General features: G+C 39.0%; 1 protein-coding gene across 5 annotated transcripts in view; it reads right to left on the bottom strand.

Moving 5' to 3' along the window:
- Window positions 1-17114, bottom strand: part of LOC140739777 (mesoderm induction early response protein 2-like) — an 80743-nt gene that overhangs the window by 11221 nt on the left and 52408 nt on the right. For all 5 annotated transcript variants that reach the window (XM_073068287.1, XM_073068289.1, XM_073068286.1 and 2 more), the window contains 5 exons: window positions 16497-16569; window positions 13003-13154; window positions 12336-12417; window positions 9569-9663; window positions 939-1066 (listed from right to left, as the gene is read on the bottom strand). In XM_073068287.1, the coding sequence (XP_072924388.1) occupies window positions 939-1066; window positions 9569-9663; window positions 12336-12417; window positions 13003-13154; window positions 16497-16569 (530 nt within the window). The remainder of the gene's footprint in view (window positions 1-938; window positions 1067-9568; window positions 9664-12335; window positions 12418-13002; window positions 13155-16496; window positions 16570-17114) is intronic.

Genomic DNA, 17114 nt, shown 5'->3' with positions numbered 1-17114 from the left:
TAGATTCGAGTTAGTAACAGTCAACAGAATAGGCATCTAGATAAAGCATTAGAGGTTAAAACTCTGGAAGCAATTAGTCTGTGCGATGGAACTAAAATGACGAAAATAGCACAAAATATCTTCGTTATTTTAAAAATTATTACGAGGAAAAACCTGAGGAAAATAAAGCCCTCTAGACCATGGGTTCACAACCTGGGTTCTACAGACTCCTGGTTTATGGTAGGGTCTATGCATAAAAAAAGTTGGGACCCTCTGCTCTAGGCAATTAACCAAAGTTAAGCAACGTCACTGATGTTGTTGCTTCCTGAAAGGGACATTCATTTTAGCAAGTATTCGAGTAATTAGTTGAAGCAATGAAACATCAGTAATAGTTCACTGCATAGAAAAGCCTATAATGTAAACCTGATAATCAAAAATAGCACAAGTTTAATTTTCTGAATCAGAATGTGAGTAAAGCTGACACAAATGAGAAATTGAACTTCCAGCTTAAATGTCCTCGAACAGTTACATTATTGTCGTTCATCCCAAATCTTTTTGACCCCCTACCATCAGGCAGGAGGTACCGTAGTATTAAGACAAGGCTGTTAGGATGGAGAACAGCTCTGGACTGTGAGACTATTGAACTCCTTGTCACCACCCAGGTCTTGTAATTTAAGAAGCGCCATTAGTATTATACTGTTTACTTTTTAAATTTGTGCCATAAATGTAACTTATGCTGAATGTTAATTGTCTGGAATATATTTTATTATTTATGTCTTTGTGATAATATTACCTTGTGTTGTGTGTGAGCTATTTACACTGTGTTGTGCACCTTGATCTGAAGGAATGTTGTTTCATTTGTTGATATACAGGTATATGATTGAATGACAGTGAACTTGATCTTGATTAAAATGTTAAACAAATCATTTGCACAATTTATATATCTGACTAATACTTACAAGACACCTGGGTGAAGGCTGTACTTCTTCTTTCCAAATTTTGTTTGCTGAGCGAAATAGTCATAACGTTCAGATTTCTTCCACATATAATAATATGCAACACACTCGCCAACAGAACGTGTTCGTACCTAGTCACATAGCATACATTCAAAATGTTGAAAAGATTGAGTCACAGGAACTTTACAATTTCATTGATCAAAAGTTTTCTTAGGTAAAAAAAAAATCCTATTTTGAAACAATGTATATTCTATATACAAATGAACACCTCACTATTTTTGTACTTCTCATTTAATTTATATAAATATAAATATATATATTTTTTCTTATTGTAACGGATATATTCCATTGTACAAACAACAAATTTCACAACATATATCAGTCTTAATAAACATGATTCTGAAATTTCTTAGCCAGTCGAAGTATGATACAGCACAAATAACTACCTAACCCTTATCAATTTGCTGGTTCTTTGTTCCACTTCACCACTTACCCCCCAAGCTTTGTGATTTTACTTCCTTCAATCAATTATCTAATTTCTTTCTGAAAGTTGTTGCTGAACCCGTTTCTACTTTCCTTTCATCAGTAGTACATTACAAATTATAAGGCCAAATCTTCATGTTTCTTTTTACCCCTGAACATAAAATCTGCATCCTCTGATTACTGACTTTTCTACCACTGAAAACACTTTCTCCTTACTGATTTGCACTTTCAAACACATCAATTATTAACCTTATCTGCACCAAGAATAATTAATCTTGTTCCTCTGATCCCACCATAAAGAAAAATAAAATTCCACTAAACCTCTACTCTGAGATTCATCCCAAAACCAAATATCTCCAAGCTGAAGACAAACCAACATTTTAAAACTGCCTTACTGTTGTACTTTGTGCTTGATTAACTTTCAATGATTTGATTACCTACACTCCTACTATCTACTGTTTGGGTGCTCCCATTAAATATATACAATATTTTATATTGACTCTCTGGATTCCTCCTACCAAAATTTATCAATTTATATTTCTCTTGTTCAATGCTTCTTATTTGATCTTAAAATCCTTAATGATTCTCTTTGTTCACTGTATTTATGGGCCTGATGCATCTGTAAACATTGAAACGTTCATACAATGCCCACACTAAGAGTCTGCCAAGAAGAGAAAATGCTGGAAGGAGTCAGCAGATTATGGAGGACGAGGCAAGAGTTAAAGTTCAGGAAAATGATATTTTCAGTACCAATGCAGTGAGAAAACAAGCACATTTTAAATTGGAAGGAAGGTGAAGGGTGGTGAACGTCAGTGACAGGATGCATAAGGAAGTTGTCAGGGTAACCATTACTTTGAATACCACAGCTTGAGACAGAAAGGGACAAAGAAAATGTATTGAAATATCCAGCATTATCTATGCAGAGAGAAAAAAGTTAGCTGAAGTTGTGCCCTGATGACTGCAATGTGCCCAGACTGAAAATGAGGTATTGTTCCACTAGCTTATGTTAGGCATGTATGACACCATCCAATGGACCAAAGGTGGGCGCGATCTGAAGGTCGTGAATTCGAGCCCCAGCTGAGGCAGCTTATTGTGTCCTTGAGTAAGGCACTTAACCACACATTGCTGCAGTCCACCAGGCTGAAAATGGGTACCGGCATACTGCTGGGGGTTAACCTCGCGATAGACTGGCGTCCTATCCAGAGGGGAGTCTCGTACTCTCAGTCGCTTCACGCCACAGAAACCAGCATAAACACCGGCCTGGTGAGCCTAAAGGCTCGGACCAGACTTTAACTTTAAAATGGACCAAAGACATGTTGGAATGGAAGATTAAAATGACAACAATAGGAAAATCAGGTTTCACACTTACAGACTGAATGGATGTGTTTTACAAAGTGATCATGCAACCCATGCTTGGTATCAATTGGTACCATCATGAGCACTATAAGTAATACATCAAGTTAGAAAAAGTGTAAGTTTTGAATTGCTGCTTCAAGCTGGAACAACTGGTTGGTTCCTGGGTGGGAGGGAAGAAAAAAGATACAAGATTGTGTTGTATCTACTTTAGATGCATGGGAAAATACCATGAATAGGTTAATGATGGTTCTTACAATTCCACTAGGAGGAACAATTCCTTCAGAATGCTGAGGGGAAGAGGGGGAAAAGATATTTGGTGTTGCAAATCCATTGAAGATGGCAGAAATTACAGAGAATGATTTATTGAATATGGATACTGGTGGCATGGAAGGAGGAATAGCTGGCAGAAGATGTGAGAGCTGCAGAATGAAAACAAAAGAAACACAGAGCTGATGACTCTGACAAGATGATAGAGTGAAGGAAGACATCTAAAAGACACTGCAATGTTAAATCTTTCCACTGGAACAGAAACGTTGGGAAAATGAAAGAGTCATTACAAGAAGCAGATTGGGAGTTAGTATAGTTGAGCTACACAGAACAAGGACATGATCAACACACACAAAATGTTGGAGGAACTCAGCAGGTAAGGCAGCATCTATGGAAAAGAGTACAGTTGATGTTTCCGGACGAGACCCACCCATTCCATTAGCCTCCACTTTCAATAAGGTCATCCTCCCTAATTTTAGCCACCAAAAGGATTACATTAGTAATAATTATTGTCTCATTTAGTATTGTGAAGGAACTGTCTCTTTTGTGACTCTATGATTTTTATTTCCATTAACCCTCCCCTTTTCAAGGTACTTTCCATACAAGTGCAGGAGCTGCAACACCAGCTGCAGCACTTGTTTCTTTTCCATTATCCAGGGACTCAGTAAAGCAATTTACTTGCAATTCTTCCAGTTTTGTGCATTACATTCAATACTTACGGTGTACATATCCCCACTTTGAAAAACTAAATACAAAATGGGTGACTGCTTTGCAGAACACCTTCATTCAAAGTCTGCAAGGGTGACCCTAAGCTTCTAGTAGTCTGATTACTTTATCCTCCATCCCACTCCCAATCCTACATGATTCCAAAGATACCAAATAGAATTTTCAGGAACGTAACCTCATCCTCAATTTGGCCATACTCGAATCCTTAGTAGTTCACAATTTTTGGTATTCTGGCTGGGAATTTCAGCTTCAGTTTGTTCCATTTTTTCCCTTTTGATAAACTGCTGGTGTTCAACCTGATGGTTAGTTACCACCCAATCACGGACATTCCTACTTTTCTCTCTGTTCCATCTCGCCCTGCCTTTCCGCAACTTAAAACAAGCGTGCTTCGGATTATCACACTACTGATAGATAATGATGTGAAAAGCTGACAACTGCTTTCTCTGCAAATGCAGTTTGACCTGCTGAGTGCTTGAAGGATCTTATGTTTAAATTTCAGAATTCCAACATTTGCTATATTTGTACTTCTATCAAGAGTCAGAACTTGCTGACAAATGTCACCAGTTGCAAGCAAAACAGCCAGAATTTCTTAGCACAAATGCCAGCAAGATCAGACCCCTACAAAGACACAGAAGCCTCAATTTCTCGGCTAAACTCAGTTACTTATTTCTGAGTTATGCCCCTTCTAAATTTTGCGTTGAATCCTGTAGCAGCACCAACTGGTAAACCACCTCGGCCCATCAAACACATTGAGCTCCTGTTTCACCACTCCCACTCTTGTCATTATGGAGGCTATCTCCCATCTTCACTCTCAGTACTGATTCAGGGTTTCGAGCAGAAATATCAACAACCACTTGCCCACAACTGATGTAGTTCAATCCACTAAATTCCTCCAGCAGATTGTTTGTTGCTCCAGATTCCAGCATCAGCAATCTCTTTTATCTTCACTAACTAGCTGTAAATTTCTAGCATAAAGGTGAGTGTGGGCCAATTGCATATCTTAGCAGTGAGTTACACTCAGTCTACATCCACACTAGACCGGATAATTTTGAAAACGCTGGTATCGCGTAAAAACGATAGGCGTCCACACTATGCGTTTTTGAAAATATCTCTATCCACATTGAAACAGAGATTTCGGCGAATCTCCTCCTACTGTGCATGCGCAGGACACATCTACCAAAAACAAGCAACATGTTTGATGTCAAATCTCGCCGTAAAAGTACACGTTTGTGTAGTTACAGACTGGAAAAACTTAAAACAACAGACAGCTGTTGACTCATGCGCAGGAGAACTTAAAAATAAAAAAAAAACAAATACTGGAATGTATGGAGACAACCGACAGGGAGTTCACTGAAAGATTGGCCCGGCTGACGACGAACATTGAAAAACTGACTAACTCTGTTGCATTAATAAAGCATCTTGTTAAATGTATAAATGTTTTAATGTCTTCATCAGTGTTATTTTGTATTTCCATACAATGTTACATTAGGCTGTTACACATCTATTGTCAGAGAAGTTCTTGCATAAATAGGTAAACCACCTTCATACGAGCAAGGACAGAAGACAGGGCAAAGTAAGTATACTTATTTATTCAGTAAGTTATGAGTCAAAGCATTTGGTGAGTACATTTCTAACTCTTCTGGCTTCAGTCTTGTTGCCGTCTGTTCTGAAATTGTTAGGTTATGTTCAAGAAAACAATGAAATAGCGCGCTGCCGTCTGATAGTGTTTTCAGAAGTCTCCGGTCACCCCGTCCACACTGATCTGCCTGAGCAGCGTTTTCAAAAATACCCACTCTGGAAAGCGTTTCTAAAAAGCTCCGGTTTCGGGGACAAAAACGCCATTTTAATGTGGACGGAGGGTAAAAACGAAGAGAAAAAGTTTTGGTTACGGATTTATCCAGTGTAGTGTGGACGTAGCCTCAGTAAGTTCTGGCATAATACATATCAAAAATAATAATGGAATCAAAACTAATTCCTCAAGAGACATCAGAATATATTTGTCTCCAGTCTCAAAAACACCTCACTAGTATAGTTTTCTGTATCCAATTCCATTGTTAGAAATCTTTTGGAAATCTGTGCAAGCACATCAATTATACTGCTCTCATCTACTTGTAGCTCTTTTATTTTTGTAATTCTTCATTCATTAGCACCAAGCAATAAAGTAACTCACTTGTAGCTATAGATTAAGATGGATCCTATCTGCATAACTATTCTATTTAATTCTATTATCCATCAGGATAACTATCAGCCCATTACCTAAGGAAACAAGCTATCATGCTTTTGTGACAACCCGGTGGTTCTTACATCAAGTGCCTGGAGAGGCTGGTCATGGCACATGTCAACGCCAGCCTCTCAGACAACCTCAATCCAGTTCAATTCACCCATCCATCAAAACAGGTCTATAGCAGACATCATCTCTCTGGCCCTATATTCATCTCTGGAGTATCTGCACAGTAAAGACTATTTGTTAGTTGACCACAGTTCTGCCTTTAATACTGTAAGTCAAATCAAACCTCATTTCCAGACTTCTAGACTAGGACTCCTTTGCAAATGGATCCCTGACTGCCTAGCCAACAGACTGTATTCATAAGTAGCAACCCCTCCACCACAGTTATCCTCAACACTGGCACCCACAAGGCTATGTCCTCAGCCCCCTAATCTACTCCCAAAACACTCATGACTGCATGTCCCGTTCTGATCTAATTCAATCCAACAATTTGTGGATGATGCCACCTAGTGGGCCACATCTCAAATACTGATGAGCTGGAGGACAGGAAGGAGATAGCCCCATGGCATGGTATCATGACAGGAAAAGCTTCCCTCAATGTCAGCAAACCTAAAGGGCTGGACATTGACTTCAGTAAGGTGGTGGGGGGGGGGGGGGGGGGGGTTGCAGTGCACATGCTCCTGCTTGCATCATCAGTATTGAGGTCAAGACGGTTAAGAGTCTATATGGAGTCTCTATGTCTATATGGACTTCAGTAAGGCCTTTGACAAGGTTCCACATGGAAGGTTAGTTAAGAAGGTTCAATCGTTAGGTATTAATATTGAAGTAGTAAAATGGATTCAACAGTGGCTGGATGGGAGATGCCAGAAAATAGTGGTGGATAACTGTTTGTCAGGTTGGAGCACGGTGACTAGTGGTGTGCCTTAGGGATCTGTACTGGGTCCAATGTTGTTTGTCAGATACATTAATGATCTGGATGATGGGGTCCTAAATTGGATTAGTAAGTATGCAGATGATTCTAAGATAGGTGGCGTTGTGGATAATGAAGTAGGTTTTCAAAGCTTGCAGAGAGATTTAGGCCAGTTAGAAGAGTGGGCTGAAAGATGGCAGATGGAGTTTAATGCTGATAAGTGTGAGGTGCTGCATTTTGGTAGGAATAATCAAAATAAGACAAACATCGTAAATGGTAGGTCATTGAAGAATGCAGTAGAATAGAGTGACCTAGGAATAATGGTGCATAGTTCCCTAAAGGTAGAATCTCATGTGGATAGGGTGGTGAAGAAAGCTTTTGGTATGCTGGCCTTTATAAATCAGAGCATTGAGTATAGGAGTTGGGATGTAATGTTAAAATTGTACAAGGCATTGGTGAAGCCAAATTTGGAGTACTGTGTACAGTTCTGGTCACCAAATTATAGGAAAGATGTCAACAAAAGAGAGAGAGTACAGAGGAGATTTACTAGAATGTTACCTGGGTTTCAGCACCTAAGTTACAGAGAAAGGTTGAACAAGTTAGGTCTTTATTCTTTGGAGCGTAGAAGGTTGAGGGGGGACTTGATAGAGGTATTTAAAATTATGAGGGGGATAGATACAGTTGACGTGGATAGGCTTTTTCCATTGAGAGTAGGGGAGATTCAAACAAGAAGATATGAGTTGAGAGTTAGGGGGCAAAAGTTTAGGGGTAACATGAGGGGGAACTCCTTTACTCAGAGAGTGGTAGATGTATGGAATGAGCTTCCAGTAGAAGTGGTAGAGGCAGGTTCAATATTGTCATTTAAAAAAAAAAATTGGATAGGTATATGGACAGGAAAAGAATGGAGGGTTATGGGCTGAGTGCAGGTCAGTGGGACTAGGTGAGAGTAAGCATTCGGCACGGACTAGAAGGGCCGAGATGGCCTGTTTCCGTGCTGTAATTGTTATATGGTTATACAAGAGTCTCAAGTCCCTAAAAAATTAACATCACCAATAGTCTGTTCTGGTCCAACCATATTGACAGCACAACCAAGTAAGCTCACCACTGCCTCTACTACATCAGGAGGCTAAAAAAATCTGGCATGTCCCTTTTGATACTCCCCAATTTTTAATCGATGTACCACAGAAAATCATCCTGTCACAGACTGGTTGGCAACTATTCAGCCTGTGACCATAAAAAATTGCAGAGCTCAATACATCATGGAAACCAGCACACTTCTCACTGCTTCGGTAAACTAGTCAGTACAATCAATCACCCAAAAGCACCTTGGACATTCTCGCTTCTCCCCGCTCCCGAAGAGCAGAATATACAAAAGCCTGAAAGATCTTACCACCAAGCTTGACAACTTCTATCATGCTTTTAAGGATACTGAGCAGCACCATAGTATAACATGGGCACTTGTCCTCACAATCTACCTTGTTATTGTCTACCTGTTCTGCACTTTTCTCTGTAACAAACATACTATTCTGAATTCTGTTATTGCCTGAACTGCACTACCTCAATGCAAATTTCATATTTTCTCTCTGCATGTGGTATTGTTGAACATGAGACTGGCTAATTTTGACAAAAACTCATTAATATATATAAAATGAATAATTTGAACCAAAACGAAGATGTCACTGGTCTAAGATATTGTCATTTTCTCTCCCCAAAGACAATGCAGTCCTCGGTAAGCAGTTCTAGTTACTATTTTTCCTCAGATTCCTTAACACTTGTAATATTTTGCCCTTGTACTATAACATGCACTGTTAGCCAAACTACAGGGGCAGAGCAACTGAGTGCAAATCTCTTGACCTTAAGACCCAGGTGGTGCCCATTCAACAAGAGCACTTGCAAAACAATTCCAAATCCTCAATTATTTCCATATGACCTATTATAGTCAATGAGTCATACAGGAAAAAAACCAGGCTCTTAGGCCCACATGTCTCTGCTTTACATATTAGGCTTGTAACTTTTTATGCACTGCCTGTTCAATTGTCCATTTCAATGTATACCTGTGACAGCAAATCCAGATATCAACCATTCTGTAAAAACATTCTCTTCAAGTTCCCTTTAAAAATCCTTCCTCTCACCTTAAGCTTATGTCCTTTTGTTTTCATGGCCCTCCCATGGGAAAAAGAATTTTCCATATGCCTTGTTCACCACCCTATCTACATGCTTTGCAACTATCATGGATTGACAGACTTGAACCCCAAGACCTCTCTGTTCATCCAAGTTTCTTGGTGCCTACTTTACTATGCATACACTTTTTTAACATACCAAAGTGCATCATTTATTCTTACTTACCTAGTGACTCCACCTTGATTCACCTACCATCCAACTAAACGGAGTGTAATTTTCCGTGATCCATTATCTATCTATTAGCATATCCTAATCCCTGGTGCTCCGCATGGAATTTACTCATTTTCCCCATGGCTGTATGCTTTCTCCAAGTGTTTATTTCCTTGCACATCACAGAGACACATTGACAGCACTTCCTTTTGTATATCAGAACTTGTTCATCCCAGACCAAATCTGCCTGAACTACCTATATATTATTTCAATAAAGTTTGATATTTATTTTAGGCATCAAGCACCAGCAATACTTTCTGCATTTCTTATTACCTTATTTGCCTGTATCAGATGGAAGTTTTTCCCGTGGACACGAAGTCCATGTTCAAAATTTCTGCATTCCTCTTCACTCCAGGAACACAGTTCATCTGCAAATGAAAGTTTATGAATGAGAGTGAGATCGGTGAGAGAGCAGGAAACACTGAAAAGAACTCTTGTTGCTTGTGAGTTTTAGTAAGGGACAATAAAAGGACATTAGGTTTAAGTGGAGTGGCAAGTGCTGGAGTTAACAGAGTCAGAACATAGAATAGTACAGCACAGTACAGGCCTTTCGGCCCACAATGTTGTACTGACCCTTAAACCCTGCCTCCCATATAACCCCCCCCCCCACCTTAAATCCCTCCATATACCTGTCTAGTAGTCTCTTAAATTTCACTAGTGCATCTGCCTCCACCACTGACTCAGGCAGTACATTCCACGCACCAACCACTCTCTGAGTAAAAAACCTTCCTTTAATATCCCCCTTGAACTTCCCACCCCTTACCTTAAAGCCTTGTCCTCTTGTATTGAGCAGTGGTGCCCTGGGGAAGAGGCTCTGGCTGTCCACTCTATCTATTCCTCTTAATATCTTGTATACCTCTATCATGTCTCCTTTTCATCCTCCTTCTCTCCAAAGAATAAAGATCTAGTTCCCATAATCTCTGATCATAATCATACTCTATAAACCAGGCAGCATCCTGGTAAATCTCCTCTGTACCCTTTCCAATGCTTCCACATCCTTAGAGTGGGGATTAAAGGTTTTGACTCAAGAGACAGAGGCAAGAAGAGGTGAATTTCTGATAAGTTTCTCTTTCTTTCTTTACCATAAGACGAAGGATCAGAATGAGGCCATCTGGCCCATTGAGTTGCTCTGCCATTTAATCATGGCTGATTCTTTTTCCTTCTCCTCCTCAACCCCAGTTCCTGGCCTTCTCCCCGTAACTTTGATGCCATGTCACTCTCTGGCTAAAGAAATTTCTCTGCATCTCTGCTTTGAAAGGGCGCTCCTCTATCCTGAGGCTATGCCCTCTTGTACTAGACTCTCCCACCATCGGAAACATCATTTCCACATCTACTCTGTCTAGACCTTTCAACATTCAGAAGGTTTCAATGAGACCCCCCTCATCCTTCTGAATTCCAGTGAGTACAGACCCAGAGCCATCAAATGTTCCTCGTATGATAACCCTTTCATTCCCGGAATCATCCTTGTAAACCTCCTCTGGACCCTCTCCAATGCCAGTACATCTTTTCTAAGATGAGGGGCCCAAAACTGTTCACAGTACTCAAGGTGAGGCCTCACCAGTGCCTTATAAAGCCTCAGTATCACATCCTTGCTCTTGTATTCTAGACCTCTTGAAATGAATGCTAACGTGGCATTTGCCTTCCTCACCACCAAATCAAATTGCAAGTTAACCTTTAGGGTGTTCTGTACAAAGACTCCCAAGTCCCTTTGCATCTCAAAGTTTTAGATTTCCTCCACGTTTAGAATATAGTCCACACATTCATTTCTACTAACAAAGTGCACGACCATGCATTTTCCAACATTGTATTTCATTTGTCACTTTCTTGCCCATTCTCCTAATCTGTTTAAGTCCTTCTGCATCCTACCTGTTTCCTCAACACTACCTGCCCCTCCACAAATCTTCATATCATCTGCAAACTTGGCAGGAAGCCATCTATTCCATCATCTAAATACAACATAGAGCATAAAAAGAAGTGGTCCCAACACCAACCTTGTGGAACACCACTAGTCACTAGCAGCCAACCAGAAAAGGATCCTTTTATTCCCACTCGCTGCATCCTAAGATCAGCCAATGCTCTAACCATGTTAGTAACTTTCCTGTGATACCATGGGCTCTTAACTCAGTAAGCAGCATTATGTGTGGCACCTTATCAAAGGCCTTCTGAAAGTCCAAATATACAACATCCACTGCATCCCCTTTATCTATCCTACTTGTAATCTCTTCAAAGAATTCCAACAGGTTCAACAGGCAGGATTTTCCCTGAAGGAAACCATGCTGACTTTGTACTATTTTGTCCTGTGTCACCAAGTACTCCATCACCTCATCCTTAACAACTGACTCTAACAGGTACTGACCAGGTAGTGCACCAAGAAAGTAACCCAAGGAATGTGCACTCCTCTTGAATAATGTGGGAGGTCTGAGGGTGACCTCCAGTGTTCCTGATGACTACACCTACAAGAAGTCATCCAGCTACAACTCCTTATAGGCTGTATTAGGGAACGTGAACTAGAGCTGGAACTGTATGACCTACAGATCATTCGGGAGAATGAGGAGTTGAAAGGTAAGAGCTACGGGGAGGCACTCACATCTAAGTTGCAGGAACCACATAGATGGGTGACTAATCAGATGAGGGAAAAGAGAATAGACAGGTAGTGCAGTGTACTCTTGTTCCTCTCAATAACAAGTATACTGCTCTGGATATCATTGACGAAGAGGGTGAGCAATCTATCTGGGGAAGTCACAGCAAACAGGTCTCTGGCACTGAGTCTGGCTCTGTGGCTTAGAGGGAAGCATGGTGGTGGGGGGGGGGGTGGGGGAGTGGAGTTGTACATAATGGCACCAATGAATATTGGAATCTAGGAAGAAAGCTAAAAAACAGGACTTCAAAGATCTTTCAATTCTTCATATTGCTTTAAATACAATTAGCATTAAAAGCGATACTACATGGAAAACACTAGTGGCAGATATCTCATCCAACTTGAATAGTTTATGTAATGTTAGTGATTAGAAAAGGCATTGAAAACAAAATGGAAGCATACCTTGTACCACCTTGACATTAAATCTTAGTCTTCTGAGAGCTTCCTCAGCATTAAAATTGCATTTCACAAGCTCATACAAAGCCTATGGAGTTAAAGAGAGATTGAAAATTGATCCATAGATCAGAAACACCACTTTCTGAAAAATGATCATATGAAGGCAATATAAGCAATATTTGTTACTGAAATTACTTTGATATCTTCAATAAATATATTAAAAAAATACAGAAAGTGCTGTAAGCATCAAAACTGGGGAGATTGGAGGGAGATCAACCAGAACCAATTAGCAACTCACACGTGCTTTAAAAATCTCTCCATTTATTTTCAGGCAGTAATGTTTTCAAGTTATATAACTGGATGCATGTTGTTTGCTTGTCCCACATTGTTGAATGTTATTGGTTCATGGCTTACATAAACAGCGACAGTATATACATAATACAGTGTATACAAAGCCCTTTCTGTTGTGTATATTTGGAAATAGGTCTACTGATGTCAAGTACCCTTCAAGTTGAACCTAGTGTTAAAGAAAATCCTTTTTGCAACATGGAATTTACCCTGGATACCTTTTTAAAAATTATTTAATTTGGAATCAGCTTGGTTTTAAGATACCATCAGACCTACACAGAAAGGAACATAAGACTCAATGGAAGTATATTGACTGGTTACTCACCTGTTCACTATCTTTTACAAGTATTCCTTCAGGCAAGTTCTCTGTTAATTTTTCTTCTCTCGATCTCTTTACTGCTTTGTACAGAAACTCTTCGACTCTTCTTTCTGGGAGAACATAGGGATCCCACAGCAACTGGTCTTCATTATCATAAACTAGTAGTATGGAAGAAAGAACAAATGCACCAAATACAAATCATTTAAAATTGAATCAATGTTAATAGAACCTCAATGAAAATATTCACCCTAAGAAAAAACAGAACCTGATATCTCAAAATAAACATAACTGATAAAACTTGCATTTAGTGCTTTAACACCCCAATATGTTCCAGTGCTTTCAATTCAATAAATTAGTTGTAAAATATAAATATTCTTTTACTAACAAATGTTTTACTTTTTCCATTTGTAATCTTCAATAGATTTTGAATTGTTGGATGGTGAAAAGCTGCAGCCATGTTTTTTTTTAAATCTGAGAATCCAGCGCGTCACTGTATTTCATAGGTTCCTCTTTTCACAACATGATCAACGCCAGATAAAAACTGCAAAGCCTTATATCTGCTTATATCGACTTTCATTAGTGAATTACGTTATGGAGTAACTCTGCCATGCACTGTCCCACACCCAGCTGTGAAAAAAGGATGGTTGGAATGGGGCTAACAATCCCATCCTGTAAATACCTAGAGCTATAGAAACACCAACAGAAGTGCCGTAGTCCTCAATCTTGGGACAGGAAGGATCTTCACCTAGAAGACGCAAGATGGGCTACACCTGGGGACAACTTGAAAGACTAGCCCAGCACAGAGGACTCTGGTGAACTGCTGTCAGCTGTCTAAGCCCCAGCAGGAATGATGGGCTTAAGAGGAAGAAAAACATTATGGAGAATGCAGAGAGAAATTTATAGACACAAGAAATTCTGCAGATGCTGGAAATCTAGAGTGACACATACAAACACTGGAGGAACTCAGCAGGTCAGGTAATATCTAAGGAAAAGTATAAACTGCCGATGTTTCGGGCCAAGACCCTTCATCGTGACTGGAAAGGAAGGGGGAAGAAGCCAGAATATGAAGGTGAAGGAGGGGAAGGAGTACAAGCTAGAAAGTGATAGTTGAAGCCCATTTTGGGGAGTGGCGGAGAATGAAGTGAGATGTTGGAAGGTGAAAGGTGGTAAAGGGCTAAAGAAAAAGAAATTTAATTGGAGAGGAGAATGGGCCATGGGAGAAAGGGAAGGAGGCGCAGCACCATGGGGAAGTTGAGAGGAGGATGAGGAGAAGAGAAAAGGTAAGAGGAGCCAGAGTGGGGAATAGAAGAGTGAAGAAGAGGGGGCAATATTATCAGAAGCTAGTGAAAATCAATGTCATGCCATCAAGTTGGAGGCTACCCAATATGAGGTGTTGCTCCTCCAAACTGAGAATGGCTTCATTGTGGAAGCAGAGGAGGCCATGGACTGACACTATAGACCATTTTATTGAAACTCAATTACCCACCATATAGTGATGCAATTTTTCACAATTCACATGCTGGAACAAAGCTTGACAGAATCATGTTTCTTTGTAAATACATTTACGAAGAATCAACATTTAAAAAAAATTGCATTGCTAAAAATATATAAAGACAAAATGAGAATGATACTTTAATGTCAAGCACCAACAGTGTAATAGAAAACCCTAAATATTAATCGCCACCATTAACTAGCACTTATTAATATGGCAATCACTGAGCCAAAACAAAATAAATTTAATGGGCATGTATAAAATGTGCTTATTCAGTGAATAAGCACATGATCGTCTGATCAATTTAAGCAAACATGCTATACTGGCAGCAGAAGTGTGGCAATTCTTACAGGCAGACCCCAGCACAATCATCAGACTGTGTTATGCTTGCTGACGCACAAAACACATTTCGTTGGATGTTTCAAACGAAACATATGTGGCAAATAAAACTAGCCTTCAATCTCTTTCTAATCTTTAATCTGAGAAACTATGAAGACTAGGGAAGTTTTTTGTAAATGGGTTGACAGCAGAGAGAGACAATGGATAATATTTAAAGAATGTTAATGTGATTTACCACAAGTTTTCATTGCTGTCTGGCACAAAAATAAGTTTAGAAAGACAGTTTACAAAAGAATATTTAGATGGCATTTGATAGAAATAGGATATATAAATATCAGAAAGGTTAAAAAAAAAGCAGACCTGATGACTGGGAACAGTTTAGAATTTAGCAAAGAGGACAAAAGGTTCTTTTAATGAGAAGGTAAATTCTGGGTTCTGGGTGTCCTTGTAACAAGTCACTTAAAGCATACAGGTAGGTACAGCAAACAGTTCATATTTGAAGATATTTGGCCTGGATTGAGGTTTGAGTACAGGATATGGAGACCTTGCTAATTATGCTGACCACACCTGGAGTACCGTGTGCAGTTTTGGCCTCCATCCCCAAGAAGGGGATATAGCTGGCAGAGAGGAAATACACCAATAGTTTGCCAAACTATTGCAAGAGTAATGGAACTGTTGCATAAGGATAACACAGGCTATATTCACCGGAGTTTAGCAACTTTGATACGTAGGGCTATGAGGAAAAGAAATTTCATCACCCCAGAATAAAGAACTTGTGGAATTCTCTGCTTCAGGATGAGCAAGTACCATTGCTGAAAATAATTAAAGAGTTAGATTTCTAGATGTAAAAGGCAATCAGGAGTATGGGGGTATAGTAGGAATGTGATATTAAAATAGAAGACTGATCAGTCACAACTATACTGAATAACAGAATGGCCATGTAGTCTGCTCCTGTTCGCGCTCCCAATTTTCTTCATTTCTATAACAAAACAATATTTTCATCCACATCAATCCACAATAGTAAGAACTATAAAGTTGAGGAAACAAAGAAAGTAATTTGTTAAAAAACGTAACCTGGAATACTGGAAAGATTCTAATCCACCTACTGTTTTTCTTTGGCTCTCCTCCATTATGTCCCGTTTAAGTTTGGAGAAAATTAGAAGTCAGACGTTTGATACATCTTTTAAATTTGAGCAAACCTGGCGACCTTTTATTCAATATTTTCATATGATCTAATGCTTTTTTCTTTCTCTTTTTTTTAGGTAATTTTTTTTTCTTTTTTTTCCCTCTTTCTCCACAAAGGTTCAGAGCTGACCAGAAGGATGTTTTCTTTTTTCTTTTGTAATTTTATCCTCAAATGGACTGCCCAGTCTTTTTTTTTGTGTGTTAGGTTAGTTCAGTGGGTTTTTTTGGAAAAAAATTTCCAGTTTTTTTGTATGAATTGCCAAGAGGAGTTGTGGTTCTTTGTTTTTATACACAATAGCCTAACATTACATTCATAAGACTTTGACAGTATACATCCCTTTTGTTGTTTGTACGTTTATTGCATTATGTATTTGAAAATAACTTCTCCTTTGATTTGTACCTATTCATTTTTTTTAAATCAAAAAAAGGATTGAAATGAAAAAAACGTAACCAAGAAGGAATTTAGACCATTTTCTGATCTTACCTTTTTCATTCTGCCTATATTTGCTTATAAAAGGTGGAATTGGAGCTTGATATTGAGGACCAATCATAATTTCCTAAAGTAAATCAAAACACACACTTCGTCAAGTTATCTTGCAGGGTACAAAATACATTCTCAAATTCTATCCAAAGGATTTAATACACAACAGCATCTAACTAAAGCCTATTACACAATTAGGAATCTTCAGTAAGGTCAAGATAATGCTTAGATTTGGTAATATACAGGACAAGTTGTAGTCACTCAAACATGGGATCAGCCCCATTGGGTATGGAGGTAACACAGCAGTTAAATTAGTAACCCAGAAGGTTGTACCAACAATGTAGAGATCAGAGTTCAAATTCAGTCAGGGAGGTTGAGGACTATATATTCATTTAATATTCTTAATTATTTTTTCAATGCATAGAATTGACAATATTTTTCAGTTTTTTTAAAAATCAGTCATGACTGGATTATACCCAATAGTGGAGGTTTGCCATCTAATGTAAATAGGATTCCAGATCTATAAATTTGCTTGATTCTTAAATGCTCTCCAAAATCACCCATTCAGTTCACAGGCAATTAGGAATAGGCAATAAACTTGTCTTCCAGTTGATGGCTGGT

This window comes from Hemitrygon akajei, chromosome 16 (assembly GCF_048418815.1).
Source record: "Hemitrygon akajei chromosome 16, sHemAka1.3, whole genome shotgun sequence".
In the NCBI taxonomy this organism is placed as follows: domain Eukaryota; kingdom Metazoa; phylum Chordata; class Chondrichthyes; order Myliobatiformes; family Dasyatidae; genus Hemitrygon; species Hemitrygon akajei.
Note: the sequence above shows the minus strand (reverse complement) of the source record. Positions and strands in the feature narration are given on the sequence as shown.